The following is a 23,091-nucleotide window of genomic DNA, read 5'->3' as shown; positions in this document are numbered from 1 at the left end:
AGTTTAACTGTGAAGTATCAAGCACTTGAAATCTGGTTTCCATATCTGTCATGCCATTGAAATTGGTCTCCATTGAGCTACTAATTACAAAACCCACTTAATTTTGTTTCTTGTCCCTTAATTTTGATGCTTGTTTTTTGTCTTTAGAAATATACCAGAATTAATATTTTTTTCTCTTGGGTTCTGCAACACTGCTTCTCCTGACCATCATCTGTATTGTCTTTCCTTGACTCGAATTGATCCATCAGTTGCTCAATCATTGTAGCCTACCCAGGCCTTGGCCTCAACCACCATTTAGTTCTCCGTCTGTCTGTCTGCCCTTGCCTCATACTCCTACAAGTGCCAGGTGTATCAGTCATGTTATTCTAGATGATGCTGCTGGAACAGACATTCTGGAATCTCAATGGCTAAAAACAACAAAGCTTTATTTCTTAGTCATGCCACATGTTGTTGTTCACTGTGGGTCTGTAGGGGGTGGGCATAGAAGTTGTTCCTTTTTGCAGAAACTTATAATTTATGTAAACTTATAATTTAAAGTAAGATGCTATATATGGAGGCAGTTGCCCACAATTGCCCAAGCCACGAACTCCAACCTTAGGCACAAACTACAACTAGTCTTCCCACTACCTCCTCTCGGCTGACAAAAGTAATAATGATGTTCAGGATTGGGCTGCCACCTAGTGGCTCTCAGAGGGTACTTCCCCACCCTTTTTACGGTGGCAGAAAATCTTTCTCATACATGTAAATATTACTTTAACGTCATTAATTTTCATCTCTTTCCGAATTATTGTATAGTTACTGTAGAAAAACCTCTTCTTGCTCTTTTATGCCCATATAATTAGAAACCAACCCTAGGCAAGGCTTCTAATAAAAGAATAATTTTAGTGATATACCTTCTTACCAAACAAAGGGCCAGTACAAGTTATGAAATTAAACTAGACACACCTCGTCTTCGAGGTGATGCCAAGCCAGCACCTGGGCCCAAAACTGGCCTGCAGCCCCTCAGCTTCGCCCACTGCCTTCCGACCCTGGACCTTCGCAAAGTGAACGAGCTTCAGGACTTCGTGAAAATGTATAAGCAGGATCCGAGCAGTCTGCACACCGAGGAAATGTGCTTCCTGAGGGAGTGTGTGGAGAGCATGGGGGTGAAGTACCACGTGCTACTCAGAAAGCTATTATAAATCAGACGAAAATACCAAGGAATTAAAAACAAAAACAGGTAGTAAGAAGGTGGAGGAAAACATAAACACAGACGAGCCTTCAAGTGAGGAAAGTGATCTAGAAATTGATAACGAAGCTGTGATTGAACCAGACACTGATGCCCCTTGAGAAACGGGAGATGGGGGCCAGGCCTGGTGGCTCATGCCTGTAATCCCAGCACTTTGGGAGGCCAAGGCGGGTGGATCATATGTCAGGAGACCAGCCTGGCCAATGTGGTGAAATCCTGCCTCTACTAAAAATACAAAAAAAAATTAGCTGGGCATGGTGATGCATGCCTGTAATCCCAGCTATTCGGGAGGCTGAGGCAGGAGAATCACTTGAACCCGGGAGATGGAGGTTGCAGTGAGCTGAGATCACATCACTGTATTCCAGCCTTGGCAATAAAGTGAGACTTCATCTCAAAAAATAGAAATAAAAATAAGTAAATAAATAAATTATTCTAGAATAGTGACTTTTTCTCTCCAGGGAGCCCTCAGAAATGCTTTGGGGTGCTGTGAGAGGGAGGACAGGGACCCAGGCAGACTACTAATCCCCTGCGTGGCCTGCCTCCCAACACCCGGCACATATGCCGAGGCAAGATAGTGACTCAGTGAGAACCAGCTTAGCGAGTGCTAAATATATGCCAGGCACTCACTAAGTAAAAGAGGTAAAAGAAAGTGATGAGTCAGGAAGACAGTTACAAGCACCTGCAGGTGCTCACACATGCACCTAATCTGTGAGAAGAGTTAATGGCCTATGTAATAAGGGGAAAAGATATAAATGAAATTTCTAACTCTAACCTCTGGTGTTTTGGACTACGTACGCTTAGGAAACTGCTTAGAAAATGAGCTAAGAATAGTCATGCAGCAAACAGAAGAGCTCAGAATAAGCTCATAATAATTTGTGTTTGCTTCTGTTTTATAGATTGAGAAAGAAAACCATAGGCTCTTTTAGAAGCACTAGTTCAGGAGAAGGATTTTACTATCCTACATTTGTGGTTTTCAGGCCTCTCCACTTTTCCTGAGTGATGAAAGCCTCTTCGTAGGAAGTTGCGTGATACAGAGTCAGAACAGACAACAGATAAAGCGTGGTGTGGACTTTGGTAGGGGTGGCAAAGCCTGTTTGTAGAACTTGATGTTTGTGATGTTCACTCTTAGATTTATGATTGCCCCAAAAGCTTTGCTCCGAAAGCTAGTTTTCCCATGGAAGCACTTCAGGCAGCCCTGCCGAAGATGCTCCTCCCGGGCATGTGGCACAAAAGCTGTTCAGACACCCGACTAGCAGATGTGCTTGTCACCAATTCCAGCAAGGTTAATTACATTGCAGGTTTTAAGCCCAATATAAGCAGATTGATAATATTCTAGAAGAAAAGTCACAAAACTGTTGGCCAGCAGGCATATTTGCAAAGAAGTCAAAAATCATTTGAGCCAACATTGAAAAATTGGGGAGATTTCATACAGCAGTTGGGGATTCTTGCCTCTGAGGAGACTGGCAGCACTTGGTGCCACTGAGTGGTTGCAGCTTTCAGATGGCTCTGAGGTGTCGAGTTTGCCACTGCCTTTACCACTCCTTCTTATTTTTAGATGCCTGTTTTGTTAACATTCATTTGGGAAATGCATCTGGTCTGTGTAGGTCTTTTTGTTGTGTTTTGATATTGTCTTACCATTTCAAGATTAAAGATCAGGGTGGTTGTGGTGGCTCACGCCTGTTATCCCAGCACTTTGGGAGGCCAAGGCAGGCGGATCACCTGAGGTCAGGAGGTGGAGACCAGCCTGGCCAACATGGTGAAACCCTGTCTCTACTAAAAATACAAAAATCAGCTGGCCGTGGTGATGCATTCCTGTAGTCCCAGCTACTTGGGAGGCTGAGGAAGGAGAATCGTTTGAACCCTGGAGGCGGAGGTTGAGGTGAGCCAAGATCACGCCACTGTGCTCCAGCCTGGCGACAGAGCGAGACTCTATCTCAAAAAAAAAAAAAAAAAAGGCCGGGCGTGGTGGCTCAAGCCTGTAATCCCAGCACTTTGGGAGGCCGAGACGGGCGGATCACGAGGTCAGGAGATCGAGACCATGCTGGTTAACACGGTGAAACCCCGTCTCTACTAAAAAATACAAAAAATTAGCCGGGTGAGGTGGCGGGCGCCTGTAGTCCCAGCTACTCGGGAGGCTGAGGCAGGAGAATGGTGTGAACCCGGGAGGCGGAGCTTGCAGTGAGCTGAGATCCGGCCACTGCACTCCAGCCTGGGTGACAGCGCGAGACTCCGTCTCAAAAAAAAAAAAAAAAAAAAAAAAAGAAAGATTAAAGAGCAGACTGGGAATTTGAAGGTGCCTCATCCTTGAGACTCAGTCTTTTCATGTGTAATCCTCTTGTTATTTGATAGTTGCAGTTGTATTCAGAGGCCAGTGTAGCACTTCTGAAACTGAATAACCCCAAGGATTTTCAAGAATTGAACAAGCAAACTAAGAAGAACATGACCATTGATGGAAAAGAACTGACCATAAGTCCTGCATATTTATTATGGGATCTGAGTGCTATCAGCCAGGTAAGGGATGCACAGAAGCTTTTACAACCCAAATCAAGAGTTAGGATGTTAAAAATGTGTAAGTTACTGTATTAGAAGAGGAAAGGGGACTTACAGAGAGGTGAGTTGATTGGAACTTTTCTAATTTTCCAGTCACTGCCGTTGGTTTGGTATTAACTGAAGTGACCTAGAATCAGATCCAATAACCTTTTTTATAAAGTGTGTTAGAGAAATGCTGTCTGTTTGAATTTTGGGTTTAAAAATATATATACTGATCTTCTGCATTTTTTGTAATGTTTAAAATTAAGACTCCATTGTTAAAAGTCTGCCAGAGCACCTTGAGAGCAGATGGGGCAGAAGGAAGGGACAAAGAGGAGGAGGTGTGACTTAAGGGGTATTTCACATCTTCATGTGCCAAGGGTTTTTCTCAGTCTAAGCAGGATGAAGACATCTCTGCCAGTCGTTTTGAAGATAACGAAGAACTGAGGTACTCACTGCGATCTATTGAGAAGCATGCACCATGGGTTCGGAATATTTTCATTGTCACCAACGGGCAGATTCCATCCTGGCTGAACCTTGACAATCCTCGAGTGACAATAGTAACACACCAGGTACAAGACTTTCTAAAAATTACGAGACTGTGGTTTCTAATTCTGCTCCTTTAGTGTGGTACAGGGATTTCCATAATTTCATTCTCCGTACCCTTCTACCTTCATTTCTGCCTTTCTTTAGCTCTTCATTGCCTTCCCTTCCTTCCTTTCAAAAACTAAACCAAACCCAAACAGCTCTCATTCACTCTCTTTTTTTGTTTGCTGTTGTTAAAAGGATGTTTTTCGAAATTTGAGCCACTTGCCTACCTTTAGTTCACCTGCTATTGAAAGTCACATTCATCGCATCGAAGGGCTGTCCCAGAAGTTTATTTACCTAAATGATGATGTCATGTTTGGGAAGGATGTCTGGCCAGATGATTTTTACAGTCACTCCAAAGGCCAAAAGGTGAGTGCCTAAGAGGAGGGGGGATGTCTAGTGTGGAAGTCACTTAGCAAATCAGAAAATCAGTGCACATACTACTATAGTCAAATATCACACAGGCCAGGCACGGTGGCTTACACCTGTAATCCCAGTACTTTGGGAGGCAGAGGTGGGTGGATCACTTGACCCTAGGAGTTTGAGACCAGCTTGGGAAGCACAGGGAGACAAATAATTGTTTTACTTTACAAAAAGTAAATTGTTTTACTTTACAAAAAGTAAAACAATTATTTGGGCCCAGTGGAATACTCATGTAGTCTCAGCTACTTGGGTGTTGGGGGCCAGTCGGGGGAGTGGGGGCTCACTGGCCAAAATGAGAAGATTACTTTAGCCTGAATGTTGAGGCTGCAGTGAGCTGTGATTGTACCACTGCACCCCAGCTTGGGTGACAGAGTGAGAACCTGATCTTGAAAAATAAAATAAAAAATATATATATATATATGATCAAATAATCATTTTTGAGTGCTAAGCTCAGAAGTCAACAATTAAGAAGAACACTACAGTTAGAAATTTGCTTTGCTACATTCTTAGACACCCAGGATCCTCACTTTTCCCTGACCATCTAAATTTTCTACTACTACGATAGCAGAAAAAGCAAAATCACTGTGAAACAGAAAATCATGGTTAGAATGTCAGCAAAAGGGCCAAAATAGAAAGTTAACTCAAGTTAGTGCTGAAAGCTATAGATGAAATTTCATTTAAGGCAGCCTGTTGCGCTCTAACTTTGTTGAGAGGTGGGATGGAGAAGTGGTTAAGAGTGCAGACTTGGGGGCCAACTCTTCAGGATGACCTTGGGCAGTGGCTCTACTTCTGTGTTTTCTGTCTGCATAGTGTGGAAAGTACAAAAACCCTTGTAGCATTGTTGGAAGGGTTCAGTGATCAGTTAGAGACTTATCACCGTAAACTTATAAGTTATAAAACTCTGCAACTAAGTGCTAATAACAAAACTACTTTGTCTGTTATTGTTTATGCTACCCAACCAGGCCCATTCTCCTGTTCCCCTATTGACCTGTCTCCTCTGTATCAGATTGTAGGGCTAAAAGGGGAGCTTGTGGCTTAACAAGGGGACAAACACAAGATCAATGACTGTGCAGTGCTTTTCCTGCTGACAGGTGTGCCTTGGTGCTGAGGCATGTGAGCATAGGAGGCTTAAATCAGATGGGATAGGAAGAATGCCCATCCGAATTGACACGTACTTTGAAGAACAAGTAAGAGTTAGTTTAGGTGAAAAAAGATATTCCAATTAGACAGAATATGCAAAGGCACAGAGATTTTTAAAGAGGAGTGTATTTTTTTTCAATGATTTTGAATTTAAAAAGTAACCATGTACCCCATCACTCATTTTTAGAGCAGGTGAATGCACAGCTCAGAATGCTGTGCCGATTAATTTATCACAGGGCCTTATGCCTGAAGATAGAGGATATTGTCTCTCAGCCTTGAGACAAGATTATGCACAAATACACTGATGAGCTACTGATAGTTGTTGCAGAAAAGCAGTGACCGTGCATACTTCCCACCAGCTTTGACATGCTTCGGTACTTGCAGTCAAGTCTGGCATGGTGTTACTTTGTTTCACAGTAGATTATCAAAGCATGTTGTGAGAGGCTAATCCATGAGTTGAATCCTTGTCTGCTTTCCTTGAGTAATGGAAAAAAGTAAATATGCTCAGTAAGAATGGTCAACACAGCAGGATCTAAACAATAACTATAGGTACAGGCAAACTTAAAGCGCTTGTGAGTGTGAACACTCAGCCCTTTGAAAATTTTAATCTTTCTAGAGACTTAATTTCTTTTTATAAAGGGAATCTTAAGAATAAAACGTATCAGAAGCCAGAAGTCATTTTATTTTCTCTTTGGTTTTATCGTAGGTTTATTTGACGTGGCCTGTGCCAAACTGTGCCGAGGGCTGCCCCGGTTCCTGGATTAAAGATGGCTATTGTGACAAGGCTTGTAATAATTCAGCCTGCGATTGGGATGGTGGCGATTGCTCTGGTAAGGATGTGTTAAACTGTCGTTCGTTCATTTTTATGGAATATTTTCTTCTTAATCATTATTGAACATGTACTATAGACGTAACCAAACATTCTTTATGTATTAATAAAGAATCAGTAATGCTGGACATGGTGACTCAAGCTTATAATCCAGTGCTTTGCAAAGCTGAGCTGGGAGGATTGCTTGAGGCCAGGAGTTTAAGACCAGCCTGGGCAACATAGTAAGACCCCATCTCTATCAAAAAAAATTAGCCAAGTGTGGTGGTGCACACCTGTAGTCCTAGGTGCTTGGGAGGCTAAGGCAGGAGGATCACTTGAGCCTAGGAGTCCGAGGCTGCCGTGAGCTGTGATTGTGCCTCTGTACTCCAACCTGGGCGGCAGAGTGACACCCTGTCTCAAAAAAAATATATATATATGAATGTGTGTGTGTGTATGTGTGTGTGTATATATATATATATATATATATATCAGTAATCAGTACACTCTTTGGAGGTGGTAATTAGTGCTCCCATGTGGCCCAGTTTATTCGTTGTTGAGGGCATTGAACAAGAGAAAATACACTTGAAAATGTCATCTTATTTAAAATATGAAAATCTGGAATATACTTAGTTCTATAAACCCAAGAGCAAGCATCACTCTCACTGGTTCTTATAGGAGCTCACTGCTGGTTGCCGTCAGCAGCAGATTATGATAGGTTACAGAATGACTAAAGAGTTGCAAAAGAAATAAGTATTTTCCTCAGCAACTCTTCTCCCTCCCTCACATACTTATATTTTGACTTACTGATAATAGCAATTTGTTACATTTACTTACTGCCTTTCAATTATAAAGCATTAAATGTATACAGCATTATTCATTATATTCACTTGAATTTTGTTTGTCACCTGAGAGTGAGTATGTACACAAATGTTATCATCCCCATTTCCATATGAAGAAACGGATTTGGAAATGTTTGCATATTGGAGAAAACAAAGCTTCAAGTTGTATTTCAGTCAGATATGTCAGATGCTCTTTAACTGTGGGGAGAGAATACAGATGTGCAAAGTAGATCTGTGTAGACCAGAGAAGTCAGTCTCTACTAGAACATTAGCATTTGATAACAAGGGGTATCAAACACGATACCCACATTTGGACAAGTTTTTGGCAGTTCTGATAGTCACAGTCTTTGGAATAATCTCTTTTTGTTTTCGTGCTCCTCCATTTCTGTCAGCATGTGCCGCTTGAGCAAATGTAAGGCCTGTACTTATAGGTTGCATAGCTACAAAATGCTAGGGCCTGTTCATTACACTTCTGTCAAGTGACTGCCTTTTCAGTTTATTTTCTTCTTAAGGTACATGAAATCTTTTACTAAAGAATGAGGTGAACCTTTTCTGACTAAAACTTACACATCAACCTTGAAAACATTAATATGAAATAAGGAACTGTCTTTTTTGTTTGTTTTTTGAGATGGAGTTTCAATCTTGTTGCCGAGGCTGGAGTGCAGTGGAGTAATCTTGATTCACTGCAACCTCCACCTCCTGGGTTCGAGCAATTCTCCCGCCTCAGCCTCCCAAGTAGTTGGGATTACAGGTGCCCACCACCACGCCCAGCTAATTTTTGTGTTTTTAGCAGAGATGGGGTTTACCATGTTGACCAGGCTGGTCTCAAACTCCTGACCTCAGGTGATCCAGCCGCCTTGGCCTCCCAAAGTGTTGAGAATACAGGCGTGAGCCACCGTGCCCAGTTCAGAACTGCCTTTCAAAATTGTAATTACAGCAAGATTCCCTCTTCTTCCTCCGCTCTACAGGTAACAGTGGAGGGAGTCGCTATATTGCAGGAGGTGGAGGTACTGGGAGTATTGGAGTTGGACAGCCCTGGCAGTTTGGTGGAGGAATAAACAGTGTCTCTTACTGTAATCAGGGATGTGCAAATTCCTGGCTTGCTGATAAGTTCTGTGACCAAGCGTGCAATGTCTTGTCCTGTGGGTTTGATGCTGGCGACTGTGGGCAAGGTATGTTTACTGCCAAACAAACAAGAATAGGAGGATAAAAAGTTCTTGACAGGTAGAGTTTTGAATGGCTTTTGTTATTTACAATAATGATTATCTGTGTATCCTTTTTCCAGCCTTACATTCAGACTTGTTATAAAAGTAAGAGAACAACAGAAATCACTAAAGAGTGTTATTTCTTTAGTGTTATTGTTGCAGTCTGGTGTTTTGTTTTGTTTTGTTTTGACCAAGCAGATTTACCTTAGCTGAAAATATGTGGTGAAGTTTTAATTTGGAAACAAAAAATTATTGATATCCATCAATAATTCATTAAATAAAGATGGTTCAAATCCTGGATTTTGTTGGTAACATATAAATGGAATTTGTTTTGGCAGAAAGTTTTTTTCAAATGGATAAAAACATGGAAATTGATTATTGTAATTTATTGTTAAGAATCATGCCATATCTCTGTAGTGAGTCAGGATCACTATTTCATGGTAATTATTGTGACTGCCTCAGATAGTGAAATGAGCCCTGTACCAGTAACTGTTGTATTAGGATATCTAATTATTTTGAAATTAAAGTCACTCTTAGAAAGTGAAAACTCAGTGCTTACTTCAGCAGCACATATACTAAAATTAGAACAGTTTAGGCGTGAGTATGGCCCCTGCACAAGGATGACGTGCAAATTTGTGATGCATTCCCTATTATTTTTTTTTAAAGAAAGTGAAAACTCAGACCCAAAGAATTAAAGGAAAACAGAGGAAAAATGCCTAGTTTTTAAAAAAAATCATGTTTCTGTTTTTTCCTCTAGATCATTTTCATGAATTGTATAAAGTGACCCTTCTCCCAAACCAGACTCACTATATTATTCCAAAAGGTGAATGCCTGCCTTATTTCAGCTTTGCAGAAATAGCCAAAAGAGGAGTTGAAGGTGCCTATAGTGACAATCCAATAATTCGACATGCTTCTATTGCCAACAAGTGGAAAACCATCCACCTCATAATGCACAGCGGAATGAATGCCACCACAATACATTTTAATCTCACATTTCAAAATAGAAATGATGAAGAGTTCAAAATCCAGATAACAGTGGAGGTGGACACAAGGGAGGGACCAAAACTGAATTCCACGGCCCAGAAAGGTTACGAAAATTTAGTTAGTCCCACAACACTTCTTCCGGAGGCGGAAATCCTTTTTGAGGATATTCCCAAAGAAAAACGCTTCCCGAAGTTCAGGAGACACGATGTTAACTCAACCAGGAGAGCCCAGGAAGAGGTGAAAATTCCCCTGGTAAATATTTCACTCCTTCCAAAAGAGGCCCAGTTAAGTCTCAATAAATTGGATTTGCAACTGGAACATGGAGACATCACTTTGAAAGGATACAATTTGTCCAAGTCAGCCTTGCTGAGATCATTTCTGATGAACTCACAGCATGCTAAAGTAAAAAATCAAGCTATAATAACAGATGAAACAAATGACAGTTTGGTGACTCCACAGGAAAAACAGGTTCATAAAAGCATCTTGCCAAACAGCTTAGGAGTGTCTGAAAGATTACAGAGGTTGACTTTTCCTGCAGTGAGTGTAAAAGTGAATGGTCATGACCAGGGTCAGAATCTACCCCTGGACTTGGAGACCACAGCAAGATTTAGATCGGAAACTCACACCCAAAAAACTGTAGGTGGAAATGTGACAAAAGAAAAGCTCTCATCTCTGATTGTTCCACTGGCAAGCCAGATGACAAAAGAAAAGAAAATCACAGGGAAAGAAAAAGAGAACAACAGAATGGAGGAAAATGCCGAAAATCACATAGGCGTTACTGAAGTGTTACTTGGAAGAAAGCTGCAGCATTACACGGAGAGTTACTTGGGCTTTTTGCCATGGGAGAAAAAAAAGTATTTCCAAGATCTTCTTGATGTAAGTTCCATCCAGCCTCATTCTTTCTCATGCTCAGGAAGGGTAAATAAATCTCGTGATAATATCATTATAGCTACCATTTATTCAGCACTTCCTTGTGCCGGCCACGGAACTAAATGCTTTTCTTATGTGGTTTCATTTAATTTGCCCAATAACCCTAATAATAAAAAATACCACATGAAGGTATTTATTATTGTTATCCACATTTTGTAGTTTAGGAAACAGCTCAAGTGTGAATGAGTAAGGGATTTAGCCAGGGGCATACTTCGAGGAAGGAGAGCGGGAAGTGGTATGTTGTCTTGTCTTGACATTTCAGATCTGGTATTTCTCCAGCTCTACTGATGAAAAAACCCTGGAGTTCAATTAAGTTCATTCGCTTCCCCAACATTATAACAGCAAACCAGTGTGAGCCAAGCCTCAAAGTTGGAGTGCTCGTCCCCTGTACCATGGCCCCACTGTGCTGTGGTGTCATCTGTACCTCTCCTCAGTGCTCTCACGGTGCTAACCACGGGGGAATGCAAGATGACAGGAACATAGCCACTGCTCATGGAAGCTCAGGGACCAGTAGAGAAGACAAATTTGTGGGGAGATAACAAAGAGGTGTGTTTGTGTTGAGATATGGGCAAAAAATCCGGAGGGGAGGACTCCTTAGCTCTGCCTAGAAGTACTAGGAAGGCATACAGGAGGAAGTTCCCTGTGGACTGACCTTCAAAGAGGTGGGAGTTGACAGACCAAGACAAAAATACACAGTCTAGGCTGGATAGTGAAGGCACACAGCCACGAGTGGGTGTAAGACTGGGAGAAAAGAGGGGGAAGGAGGAACTATGTCCTCAGCATTTTAGGAAGTATCTTGTGCCTTGCACATGAGGCATTTACAGATCTAATGAAGGACTGCAGTGTTCTTGACGATGTTTATTTCCTCAGTTTCCCCTGTTGTCTTTCCTTTCCTTTTTTTTTTTTTTTTGAGATGGAGTTTCGCTCTTTTTCCCAAGCTGGAGTGGTGCAATGGCGTGATCTCGGCTCACTGCAATCTCTGCCTCCTAGGTTCAAGCGATTCTCCTGCCTCAGCCTCCTGAGTGGCTGGGATTACAGGCGCATGCCAGCACGCCCAGCTAATTTTTTGTATTTTTAGTGGAGACGGGGTTTCACCATGTTAGCCAGGCTCGTCTTGAACTCCTGATTTCAGGTGATCCGCCCGTCTTGGCCTCCCAAAGTGCTAGGACTACAGGCGTGAGCCACCATGCCTGGCTTCTTTCCTTTTTTTTTTTTTTTTAATTTACAGAAGCATTATAGGTTAGTAGTAAAAATTGCAAGCAATTCAAAAAAATACAGTAAAAAAAGGGAAGTTCTTCCTTTTTCAGTCTCCCTCCTGGAGATAATCACTGTTAATACTTTGATGGGTATTCTTCCAGTATCTTTCTATAGCTATGCAAACATACCTATATGTATGTATGGTTATATAGAGAGAAATATATATATATATAGTGTAAATTTACATGTATTTCCCTGCAGTTGTAGTATGTGGGCAAATGCTGTTATTTATTTATTTATTTATACCCATGCCAATGCCATTATTCTTTTTAATAGCTGCAGGTTAGTTATTTCCAATGTTTTGTGATTACAAATAGTGTTGCAGTGAATACTCTTGTACATATATCTTACACTTCAGTGAGTTTTAGTTCTGTGGCTAGGATTACTAGGTTAGCAGATATAAACTTTAAATATGTCTTTCTGAAATGTTGTACCACTTCATATTTCCACAAAAAGTATACAGGAGTGCTTGCTTCACTGCAGTCTAACCAACACCAGTTAATATCAGTCTCCTTACATTTTTATCAGTTTGAGAAGCAAAAGTATTTCTGTAAAGTATTTGAATGCTTTACCAATTTTCTTTGCCTATTTAGTTCTGCCACTTAACTGGTTTTGATTTTATAATATTAAAACTATTATACGATGAAACCAAATTTGTTTCTAGTCCTTGTGCTTACAACTCAAGGACTTGCACATTTGATATCATCTGCAGAATTAGCTTGTTACTGAAAGTACTATCAAATTTATATGTAAATAAATTTTCTAAATGTTGCATTGAATTGGCTTTGAAATCTCACAATGACCAGTCCTTGAAGAATATCCTCCATATGTGACTGTTGTTACGTAGATCTCCCTCATACAGCTGTTGTTCTCAAACCAATATTGGTGATACTTGCACTGAAATCCAGTTGAGTCCTGCTAAATCCAGTTTAGATCCTTAAAGTGACTTGTTAACATGCATTGCATTTGCTCCTAATGGAGAGTTCGTGACTAGTTATTACCACATTATATAAAATGTCTTGTAACAAAGTATACTTGTGCACTAAACATAATGCTGAGTTACATGTAGAATTCTCTTTTCAGGAAGAAGAGTCATTGAAGACACAATTGGCATACTTCACTGATAGCAAAAATACTGGGAGGCAACTGAAAGATACGTTTGCAGATTCCCTCAGATATGTAAATAAAATTCTAAATAGCAAGTTTGGATTCACATCACGGAAAGTCCCCGCTCACATGCCTCACATGATTGACCGGATTGTTATGCAAGAGCTGCAAGATATGTAAGTCTTCCTCGTGTTTGAGTTGTTGGCTTGTGTTCAGAACTAAGGCTACCTGAAGTTTGCATATTTACCATACTAAATTTATGACTCTAATATTTGATGACTAATATGTTAAAGGTATGATCTAAGTGCGAAAGAAAAAAGTCCATCTCTGCAAATGTTAGATACGGTACATACTTTGAATATCCAGAGTTTGTAATATGTTATATTTGGACAGGTTCCCTGAAGAATTTGACAAGACGTCATTTCACAAAGTGCGCCATTCTGAGGATATGCAGTTTGCCTTCTCTTATTTTTACTATCTCATGAGTGCAGTTCAGCCACTGAATATATCTCAAGTCTTTGATGAAGTTGATACAGACCAATCTGGTGTCTTGTCTGACAGAGAAATCCGAACACTGGCTACCAGAATTCACGAACTGCCATTAAGTTTGCAGGTGTCGTATTGTCTTATTCTAAACTTTTTGATGTTTTAAATGAGAATTTTAATTCTGGTCAGGCACGGTGGCTCACACCTGTAATCCCAGCACTTTGGGAGGCCTAGTCGGCTGAGCTCAGGAGTTCAAGACCAACCTGGGCGACACAGTGAAACCCCGTCTCTACTAAAAATACAAAAAATTAGCCAGACATGGTGGCATGCACCTGTCATTCCAGCTACTTGGAAGGCTGAAATAGGAGAACCGCTTCAACCTGGGGAGGTGGAGGTTGCAGTGAGCCAAGATCATGCCACTGTACTCCAGGCTGGGCAACAGAGTCAGACTCTGTCTCAAAACAAAGAGAAAATTTTAATTCTGACCATGTCTCTTTTTCCCCTACATAATTTATTGCAAGTAAAAATAACTCTTAATATTTACTGTGGGTATTCATAGCTAGTCTGTTTTAGTGCCAGAATTATAACCAAATTTGAGGTTCGTATTTTATGAAATTACTTTTTGTAGGTTTTTCAGTAGAGATTGATCTTGATTGTCTGGAAAAGAGCCAGACCATACCTGCATATAAGATTCTTGTGGTATATCCATTCTAGGACTTCAGATGTGGCTAACCAGAGAGCTCAGCCAGGCCCTTCCTTCATGGCATCCTCTAGTCCCAGGAGTAGGAAACTAACTAATGGAGGTGCCCAGATGAATCTAGCTGCAGGGCATGATTTCTCCTGAGCCTTGGACCACCTTGTGTAAATGGGTATCTCAGAGGCCAGAACGTTCTTTGAGATGAAGATGAAATATTTGTGTTGGCATTGTCTCATTCTGCTTCTCTTAGAGTGCCTTTATCTTAAGAATCATGTAGTCAGATTCTCTTTGAAGATAGCATTTAAACCATTTTTGGAAGCTTTCACTTAATTTTTATTTTTAAAACCACAGTCATTACTTACAATGCACATAACAGGTTTATCTTCTTCTTTTTCTTTGTTAGGATTTGACAGGTCTGGAACACATGCTAATAAATTGCTCAAAAATGCTGCCTGCTGATATCACTCAGCTAAATAATATTCCACCAACTCAGGAAGCCTACTATGATCCCAATCTGGTAAGTGGAATGGGTTACTTTTATGTACAACAGAAAGTACATCCTTATCAAGTGTTATTTACAGCATTTCTGTATAGCACTTCAGAACTAGAAGCAGGCTCTATGGTTTTATATGGCTTTGTTGCAAAATAGTAGCACAGGTAATCCAGAATCATTCATAGCTTGCTTTGGAATCTTCCTGTTCACCCCATAGATGCGTAATTTGGATTTGTTGCTTGTATTCCATAAACAGATGTCCTGTTCGCTGAGGGTGACAGAAAATAGCCCCAGATTGTTCTCATTGGCCAGAGAGAACAATCCTGAGGTCTAACAATCAAGAAAATATTCATCACATGGAATGTCATCGTTCATCAAAGCTCAATTGCTTTAATGCTGGCACTTACTCCATTTTACCAGTAGGGGCAGTGGGTGACTAACACACAACTACATTGGGATATCATTTAGCTGAAATAATTGGAAGACTGTAGATTATGAGAGACATTTTAGTTTCAGAGAAGTTAAAATGTGAAGAAAATCGTAGAATTGATGAAATGAATATAATACAGCCATTAGATATTTTCTGTTAATTTTTTACTGATAAATGGAAAAATTCTTATATAATTAGGTGGGGGAAATAATGGGTACTATCATATAGACAGTATGATTTGAACTGTAGAAATCCCGCAAGTACATATACAACACACATACCCCAAAAGACAACAGAAATGACAGTAGGTTAAATCACAGGTAGTTTTTAATATCCTTTTTGTACACTAGAATTTTTCACGTTTTCTATAATGAGTAGATTTTGCTTTCATAATCAGAATAAAATGGTATTTAAAAAAATTACTATCTTGCAAATCTTCAAGCCATGTATAAATAATGACTGCAGATAGGACACCTCCTCCCTCATGAGGGGACGTAGTGTGAAAAGTGGCAGCCATTGGTGAAAGAGGTCAGCATAGCAGCCATCAGAGCATACAGTATGAGTATTGCCTATCACATGTAGATTAATTTAGCATATGGCATGGGTTAGTATATAGATATGTGCCACTTAAAAGCCAATTCTCTAAATGTGCTAAGACTTAACATTACTAAATTAATAAAGTTGAGATAAATAGAGGAGTAAAGACCTGGTATCAGCCCTAAAGGAATTTGCTCTAGTGAGATTAACAGATAGGAATCAGCAGGTCAAGAATGAGACTAGGGCTGGGCACGGTGGCACATGCCTATAATCTCAGCACTTTGGGAGGCCCAGGTGGGTGGATCACCTGAGGGCAGGAGTTCAAGACCAGCCTGGCCAACATGGTGAAACCCCATCTATACTAAAAAATACAAAAATCAGCCGGGCATGATGGCTCATGCCTGTAATCCCACCACTTTGGGAGGCCAAGGCGGGCGGATCACTTGAGGTCAGGAGTTCGAGACTAGCCTGGCCAACATGGTGAAACCCCATATCTTCTAAAAATACAAAAATGAGTTGGGTGTGGTGGCAGGTTCCTGTAATCCCAGCTTCTCAGGAGGTTGAGACAGGAGAATCACTTGAACCCGAGAGGTGGAAGTTGCGGTGAGCTGAGATCGCGCCACTGCACTCCAGCCTGGGCAATAGAGTGAGACTCCGTCTCCAAAAAAAAAAAAAAAAAGAATGAGACTATGAGACTACTTGTGGGTTGGGAATTCACCAGATGCCTCATGTAGAGCTGGTATGCAGTCAAGCTAATAACAGAGGAGCAGCTTGTCTATGTACTTCAGTTTCTTTTGGGTTTTTGGCATGATCCAGTAGGATAAAGTACTTCAGGTTTGTTTGTGAAAAATGCATTATAAACTCTCTATTATATAAATCGTAGTAATTGTTTGCCAATGTGTTCTTAAAGATGAAAAAGATGTATATGTAGTCACAGTTGGTGTTTTTCTTACTTCCGAAGAGAATAGAATCAAAGTTTTAAAAATCAGAACTTAGGACTAAATTGCCCTACTTTCAGCTCTGATGTGATATCTGATCTACTTATGTTTTCTCATAGCCACCGGTCACTAAAAGTCTAGTAACAAACTGTAAACCAGTAACTGACAAAATCCACAAAGCATATAAGGACAAAAACAAATATAGGTAAGTAGTACACACATATTCCATTTGTTTAGTATAAGAGTAGTTACAAAAGTCTGGCTTTTTCATAAATCTACAATATTTTGTCTGTTAAGCACTCTTCTAAAATTTATATGAGATTGTTTGCTGTAGTAGTATTAAAAGTTTAAGTTATTCCTGTGGATGTTGAGTCCACTACAGTTTTTAAAAATGTATTTTCTATTGAAGTTTTATTTTTTATATCCATGTAATTATTTAAACTCTTCAAATATGTTTGATAATTAGGTTTGAAATCATGGGAGAAGAAGAAATCGCTTTTAAAATGATTCGTACCAACGTTTCTCATGTGGTTGGCCAGTTGGATGACATAAGAAAAAACCCTAGGTATTGATTTTTATATATAATTTTTAATTACGCAAATAAACCTGAATAAAAGGCAGCAGGACTGGAGAGAAGGGAGTAGCTTATTTCTGTATGGAACATACCAAAAGGCCGAACAGTGGAGGCAGTGTTGGGGGTTGAGTGAGAGATAGGAGTTGCAAGTTGAGGTGGGGTCCCCCATGCAAAGGGATGAGCCTGAACTTCTAAGAACTGGGTTCTGTTAATAACAAGCTGTTCAGGGAGAGCTGGGGCAGATCTCATTGTGGGGAGGTGAGGCCAGGCAGCTGGGACATTCTAGAAATGCCTTTTTAGAATTGTGGCATTTCTAAAAAGGTGCTTCCAGAACAGTTGTTTAGATGGTTAGATTTATCTTAGCAATTCAAAGTAAAGTTCAGATTAGCTTTTGAGGAAAACGGAATGCTACCATAAATGGGAACATTAATCCAGTATACTCCAGCCATCCTTTGGGGATGAATAAATTTTCAGGTTTACCTAAGCCTTAACAATTTCTTTACCAGCCCCTTAACTGTTACTTTAGCAGGTTTGATAAAATGTGCTAAAAATATGCATTTTTGAGTTTTTAACTTTAGTGGGAAATAGGTGTTTCATCAACTTCTTTGGAAAATAAAGACACTGGCATATAAACTATATATTTTTGAGATAGGATCTCACTCTGTTGCCCAAGCTGGAGTGCAGTAATGCAAACACGGCTCACTGTAGCCTCCACCTCCTGGGCTCGAGCAATCCTCCCACTTCAGCCTCCTGAGTAGCTGGAACCACAGGCATGAGCTGCTGCACCCAGCTAAAATTGAGTATTTTTAATTTCTGAGTCTTTTAAATGCATTAGGAGGTCTTCAGTTTTACCTCGCTGAAATTAGGATTCTAATTACAAATGATCAAAGATGTGAACCTTATAGGCATTTTAAAGCCGTTATATTTTTTCTACAAATCCTGTTCTCGTTTGGAGGAGAAAGAAATTGGAATTTTCAAAAAAGTAAAAATATCTTTAACACCCATTTAGTGTCTTCAGTAATCCAGTAATATACTTGATTTTTTACAAAATGTTTCCCACAAGCCAACCAAACCATAAGGTACAATAATAATTAGCCAGCATACAGCCCTCTTTGCATATGCTGTTCCCTGCACTTGAAGTGTACTGTTTCAATTTCTTAAAATAACTTTAGCTTTTAAGAACCAATTTTGATGGGAGTACAGACTTCCCCCTATTTTCTTGATGAGCTGTCTCATTCATGAGTAGTAATAATGAGAGAATTTGCAGTTTTTAGTTGTAGCCAATACTTTTAGGTCTTTGTGCCAATTTGAAAGTTACTGGGTTAGAGTATTCATAGACATTTTCATGGTACTTAGAGGGACAGGGGTTTAGTAGAAAGACACATGGCAAGCCAGGCTTTTTCCACAGTTTGCCAGGCCCAGCTGCTATGTGTGTACCTGAACAGATTTTATCATTAACTCTTGTTTATGTTGTTTTGTTTTACTTTAATGAAGGCTTATTTTAAGTCAGGTGTGGAAAACTAGACTTCAGACTGACTTCAGCTCGAAGGACATGTTTATCCCGTTAACAAGGAGTCTGGGATAGACAATATCCAGGCTTTGTTTTTCTTTGATTTTCTTAGCTCTGCTTGTGTTGGCTTCATCATCAGGCCATAGACCATTAACACATTCAAGAACTTTACCATTGATTAAATAATACCATCTAATAGCCTGTCTTCACATTTCCCCAGTTGCCTCCAAATGCCCTTGATAGCTGTTGTCTGCCTCTTTTGTTTGTTTTTAAATCCAAGATACAGCCAAGGCTCATATATTATATTAGGTTGACATAGCTCTTTCGTATCCTTTAATTTAAAGCAGTCTCCAGGTTTAGAGAAAGATTAGTGAGCTCGCACATACCTGTCACTTGTCTTCCTTCTTCAGAAAGATTGAATCCTGATCGAATCCTTCTTCAGAAGGAAGACAAGTGATTTACATTTATTTACTTCCGTTTATATTTAACCTTGTTTCATCTAAACACACCCACTCCATCACTGCTACCTGATTAATATTAAGTGAATCTCAAACTTTGTATCATTTTAGCTCCATATTTTTTGTATATATAACCACAATACCATTATCACCCTAAAAAAATCAATAACGATTCCTTAATATGACCAACTACTTTGTCAATGTACACCTTTCACTCCTCTTAACTTTCATAAGGACTTATGTGTTTTTTGGTTTTTAAGTTTGTTGGTTTGAAGTTAAATCTATGGGTTTTCCCTCCATCTCTCTTTTTTTAACCATATAATTTTTTGCATGTGTATATGAAGAAGTCTGATTATAGATTCTATAGCTATCTTACACTTTGTCCTTCTCTGATTGAATCCTAGTTGTTTAACATGTTTCTATGTCTCTTGTATTTCCCATAAATTGGTAGTTGGATCTGAAGGCTTTATCAGGTTTGTTTGATTTTTTTTGGTGAATCTACTTCAAAAGTGTTGGCATACCTACAAGCCATTTTAATGGGCCCTCAGTTTAGTGACCTTTGCCTTGAAAGGAACTTGAAATAAGCAAGGAAGCACCACTGTAATCTGCTTTTTTGCCAGAACTCTAGCATCTTACAACTTGGTTAGAGACATAGTAAGCAGAAATTATCAAATTCATAGAATCTGTAGCTATAAGGCACTGTCTGTCTCTCTCAATCATTTACATGATTTTTCTTTGTAATATAACTATCAGTTCAGAGAACTTAGTTTTGATTTTTTTTTTTTAATCTTTCTGAGACAGTCTCACTCTGTCATCCAGGCTGGAGTGCAATGGTGCAATCTAAAGATTGCTCACTGCAACCTCTGCCTCCCGAGTTAAGCAATTCTCGTGCCTCATTCTTTTGAGTAGCTGGGATTACAGGCACGCCACCACGCCCGGCTAATTTTTTTGTATTTTTAGTAGAGACGGGGTTTCACCCTGTTGGCCAGGCTGGTCTCAAATTTCTGACCTCAAGTGATCAGCCTACCTTGATCTCCCAAGGTGCTGGGATTACAGGCATGAGCCACCACACGTGGCCTTCAGAGAACTTGGTTTTAGGTACTTATGGATTGTCTTTTTTTTTGCCTCACCACAGCCTCTGCTTCCCAAGTTCAAGTGATTCTCCTGCCTCAGCTTCCCGAAGAGCTGGGACTACAGGCACATGCCACCACATCTGGCTAATTTTTGTATTTGTAGTAGAGACGGGGTTTTGCCATGTTGGTCAAACTGGTCTCAAACTCCTGACCTCAGGTGATCTTCCCGCCTCTGCCTCCCAAAGTGCTGGGATAACAGGTGTGAACCACCATGCCTGGCCACTGATTGTCTTTTCTAGCTGCCAACAAAATATTCTAGTCAGTTAACTACATTTATTGAACAATTAATTCAGGACACTCTATTAACTACATTTATTGAACAATTAATTCAGGACACTCCAAAAAGAAGTCATTAAATTAATTTACTCCCATAGTTAAAAGGCCATCTACCCTAGTTCTCTTGTTTTATAGGTGAGGAATATCTAAAGAAAAAATGTATAGAACATCATTCCCCCAGAGAATCATATCAGCAAATATACCAACTTGGGACATAAGTCCATTTAAAATATATTTGGAATCCACATCCTTGTTTTGTTAGGTCAGGATTATCCGTATGTAACTAATAACCCTGGCTCTCTGTTATTTCAGGAAGTTTGTTTGCCTGAATGACAACATTGACCACAATCATAAAGATGCCCAGACAGTGAAGGCTGTTCTCAGGGACTTCTATGAATCCATGTTCCCCATACCTTCCCAGTTTGAGCTGCCAAGAGAGTATCGAAACCGTTTCCTTCATATGCATGAGCTGCAGGAATGGTAAATTCTCATGTTTTTTATATATATGTGTGTGTGTGTATGAGTGTATACATTATACATACGTATGTATCTATATGTTAGCGATGAAATTTTTTAATTTCTTTTTTTTTTTTTTTTTTTTTTGAGACGGAGTTTTGCTCTTGTTGCCCAAGCTGGAGTGCAATGGCGCAATCTCAGCTCACTGCAACCTCCGCCTCCTGGGTTCAGTGATTCTCCTGCCTCAGCCTCCTGAGTAGCTGGGATTATAGGCATGCGCCACCAAGCCCGGCTAATTTTTTGTATTTTTAGTAGAAACAGGGTTTCAACATGTTAGCCAGACTGGTCTCGAACTCCTGACCTCAGGTGATGCGCCCGCCTTGGCCTCCCAAAGTGCTGGGATTACAGGTGTGAGCCACCGTGCCCAGCTGAAATTTCTTTAATGTGTTATTTGCTCTGTAATTTATTTGTAAAAGTATAGTTATAATTTTTATTGAGTTTAATATTTGAAAGACATTTATTTGCATTTTAAGGGATTTGAAAAAATGCATAACTGGGTTCTTTCAGTCTATTTGGAACTTCATTTATTCAGCTGTTTGTTGACCAATGTGTAAGTGAAGGAATTGTTTAGTATAAAATGAGAGGTACATGAGGTCAGTATGTGCTGCGCTGATAGTCAAAGACTTTGGGGAAAATGAATTAAACTAAGTCCTGAAGGCAGAATCTCAGAAGTGGTGAGAAGGGAACAATGAGCAAAAGCTTGGAGGTGGGAATGATCTGGGCAATTTGAGGGCTAGCCCAGCTTAGTTGGAGAATTCATATATTGAAATCGTGGAATGTAAATCTGAAAAGGTATTAGGAGCCATTTCATTCAGTACTTCAACAACCAGACTATCTAGTTAGCCTTTATAATCAACTGGGAAACTTTATAATGAGTAAAGGATTGAGTTAAGCAGTTTGTTTTGTTTTCTTTTGCTTTGAGACAGAGCCTTGCTCTGTCACCCAGGCTGGAGTGCAGTGGCATGATGTCTACTCACTGCAATCTCCACCTCCCGGGTTCAAGCGATTCTAATGCCTCAGCCTCCTGAGTAGCTGGGATTACAGGCATGTGCCACCACGCCCAGCTAATTTTTGTTATTTTTAGTAGAGACAGGGTTTTGCCAGGTTGGCCAGGCTGGTCTCAAACTCCTTGGCTCGAGCGATCCTTCCACCTCAGGCTTCCAAAGTGCTGAGATTACAGGCGTGAGCCACCGCATCCGGCTCTAATTTTCATTCTTATATTTGTTAAATCAGCTAATTTATTGAGTATCTGCTGTGGGAATAATCACTAGCAGTACTTACTAAGACCTTTTTTTTTTTTTTTAACTTAATTGTAACATGGTACTTGACTAAGAGCTTTTCTTGCACATTCTCATTTAACTCTTCTAACAACTCTGTAGTAGGTCCATTTTATCCTCAGTACAGCAAAAGGAAGTAACTTGCATAAGGCATCTTGGCTCCTGAATGGGGGAGCCCATGTATGAACCTGGGCAGCCCATTCACCAGATTCTGCCTACAACACCGGCTAAGTGTGCTTCATCATCATCACTGCCATCAGAGTAGCTACCCTTTTTCTTAAGAACCTGTTGTCTGTTAAACACTGTGCTAGGCAAGATATTTACTCTCTACAGTTAAAAGTATTGTTACTGCCACGTTAAAGATGAGAACATAGTAATGTGAGTTGAGTAACTTGCTCCTGCTGAAGTAGCTGGCAAGTGGCTGATCCAGCCTGACTCCCAACCCTCTGCACATTCCACTGTATTCCAAAGCTGCTTTATAAGTTTTCTTCATCTTTCATTCTACTGCAATTGCCAACATTTAATTATAAAAATAATTTTATCTTTTGGTTTAGGAATGAGAGACAGGACTAGCTAGATTTCCTAGGCCGACTAAGAATCCCTAAGCCTAGCTGAGAAGGTGACCGCTTCCACCTTTAAACATGGGGCTTGCAACTTAGCTCACACCCGACCAATCAGATAGTAGAGAGAGCTCACTAAAATGCTAATTAGGCAAAAACAGGTGATAA

The 23,091-nt window shown here is 40.1% G+C and overlaps 1 protein-coding gene and 1 non-coding gene across 2 annotated transcripts in view; both read left to right on the top strand.

Moving 5' to 3' along the window:
* GNPTAB (N-acetylglucosamine-1-phosphate transferase subunits alpha and beta) overlaps nt 1-23,091 on the top strand; it is an 87,115-nt gene that overhangs the window by 56,156 nt on the left and 7,868 nt on the right. The window contains exons 8-19 of the mRNA XM_077954804.1: nt 3,578-3,739; nt 4,150-4,329; nt 4,544-4,714; nt 6,615-6,738; nt 8,524-8,727; nt 9,518-10,620; nt 13,015-13,214; nt 13,432-13,651; nt 14,625-14,738; nt 16,739-16,824; nt 17,086-17,184; nt 20,883-21,050. Of these exons, the coding sequence (XP_077810930.1) occupies nt 3,578-3,739; nt 4,150-4,329; nt 4,544-4,714; nt 6,615-6,738; nt 8,524-8,727; nt 9,518-10,620; nt 13,015-13,214; nt 13,432-13,651; nt 14,625-14,738; nt 16,739-16,824; nt 17,086-17,184; nt 20,883-21,050 (2,831 nt within the window). The remainder of the gene's footprint in view (nt 1-3,577; nt 3,740-4,149; nt 4,330-4,543; nt 4,715-6,614; nt 6,739-8,523; nt 8,728-9,517; nt 10,621-13,014; nt 13,215-13,431; nt 13,652-14,624; nt 14,739-16,738; nt 16,825-17,085; nt 17,185-20,882; nt 21,051-23,091) is intronic.
* LOC114671158 (U6 spliceosomal RNA) lies at nt 9,312-9,415 on the top strand. Its single transcript, XR_003721048.1, has one exon. It is a non-coding gene; the product is annotated as a U6 spliceosomal RNA (small nuclear RNA).

This window comes from Macaca mulatta, chromosome 11, assembly GCF_049350105.2.
Source record: "Macaca mulatta isolate MMU2019108-1 chromosome 11, T2T-MMU8v2.0, whole genome shotgun sequence".
Taxonomy (NCBI): domain Eukaryota; kingdom Metazoa; phylum Chordata; class Mammalia; order Primates; family Cercopithecidae; genus Macaca; species Macaca mulatta.
The sequence above is the reverse complement of the archived record's forward strand: the minus strand, read 5'-3'. Positions and strand labels throughout refer to the sequence as shown.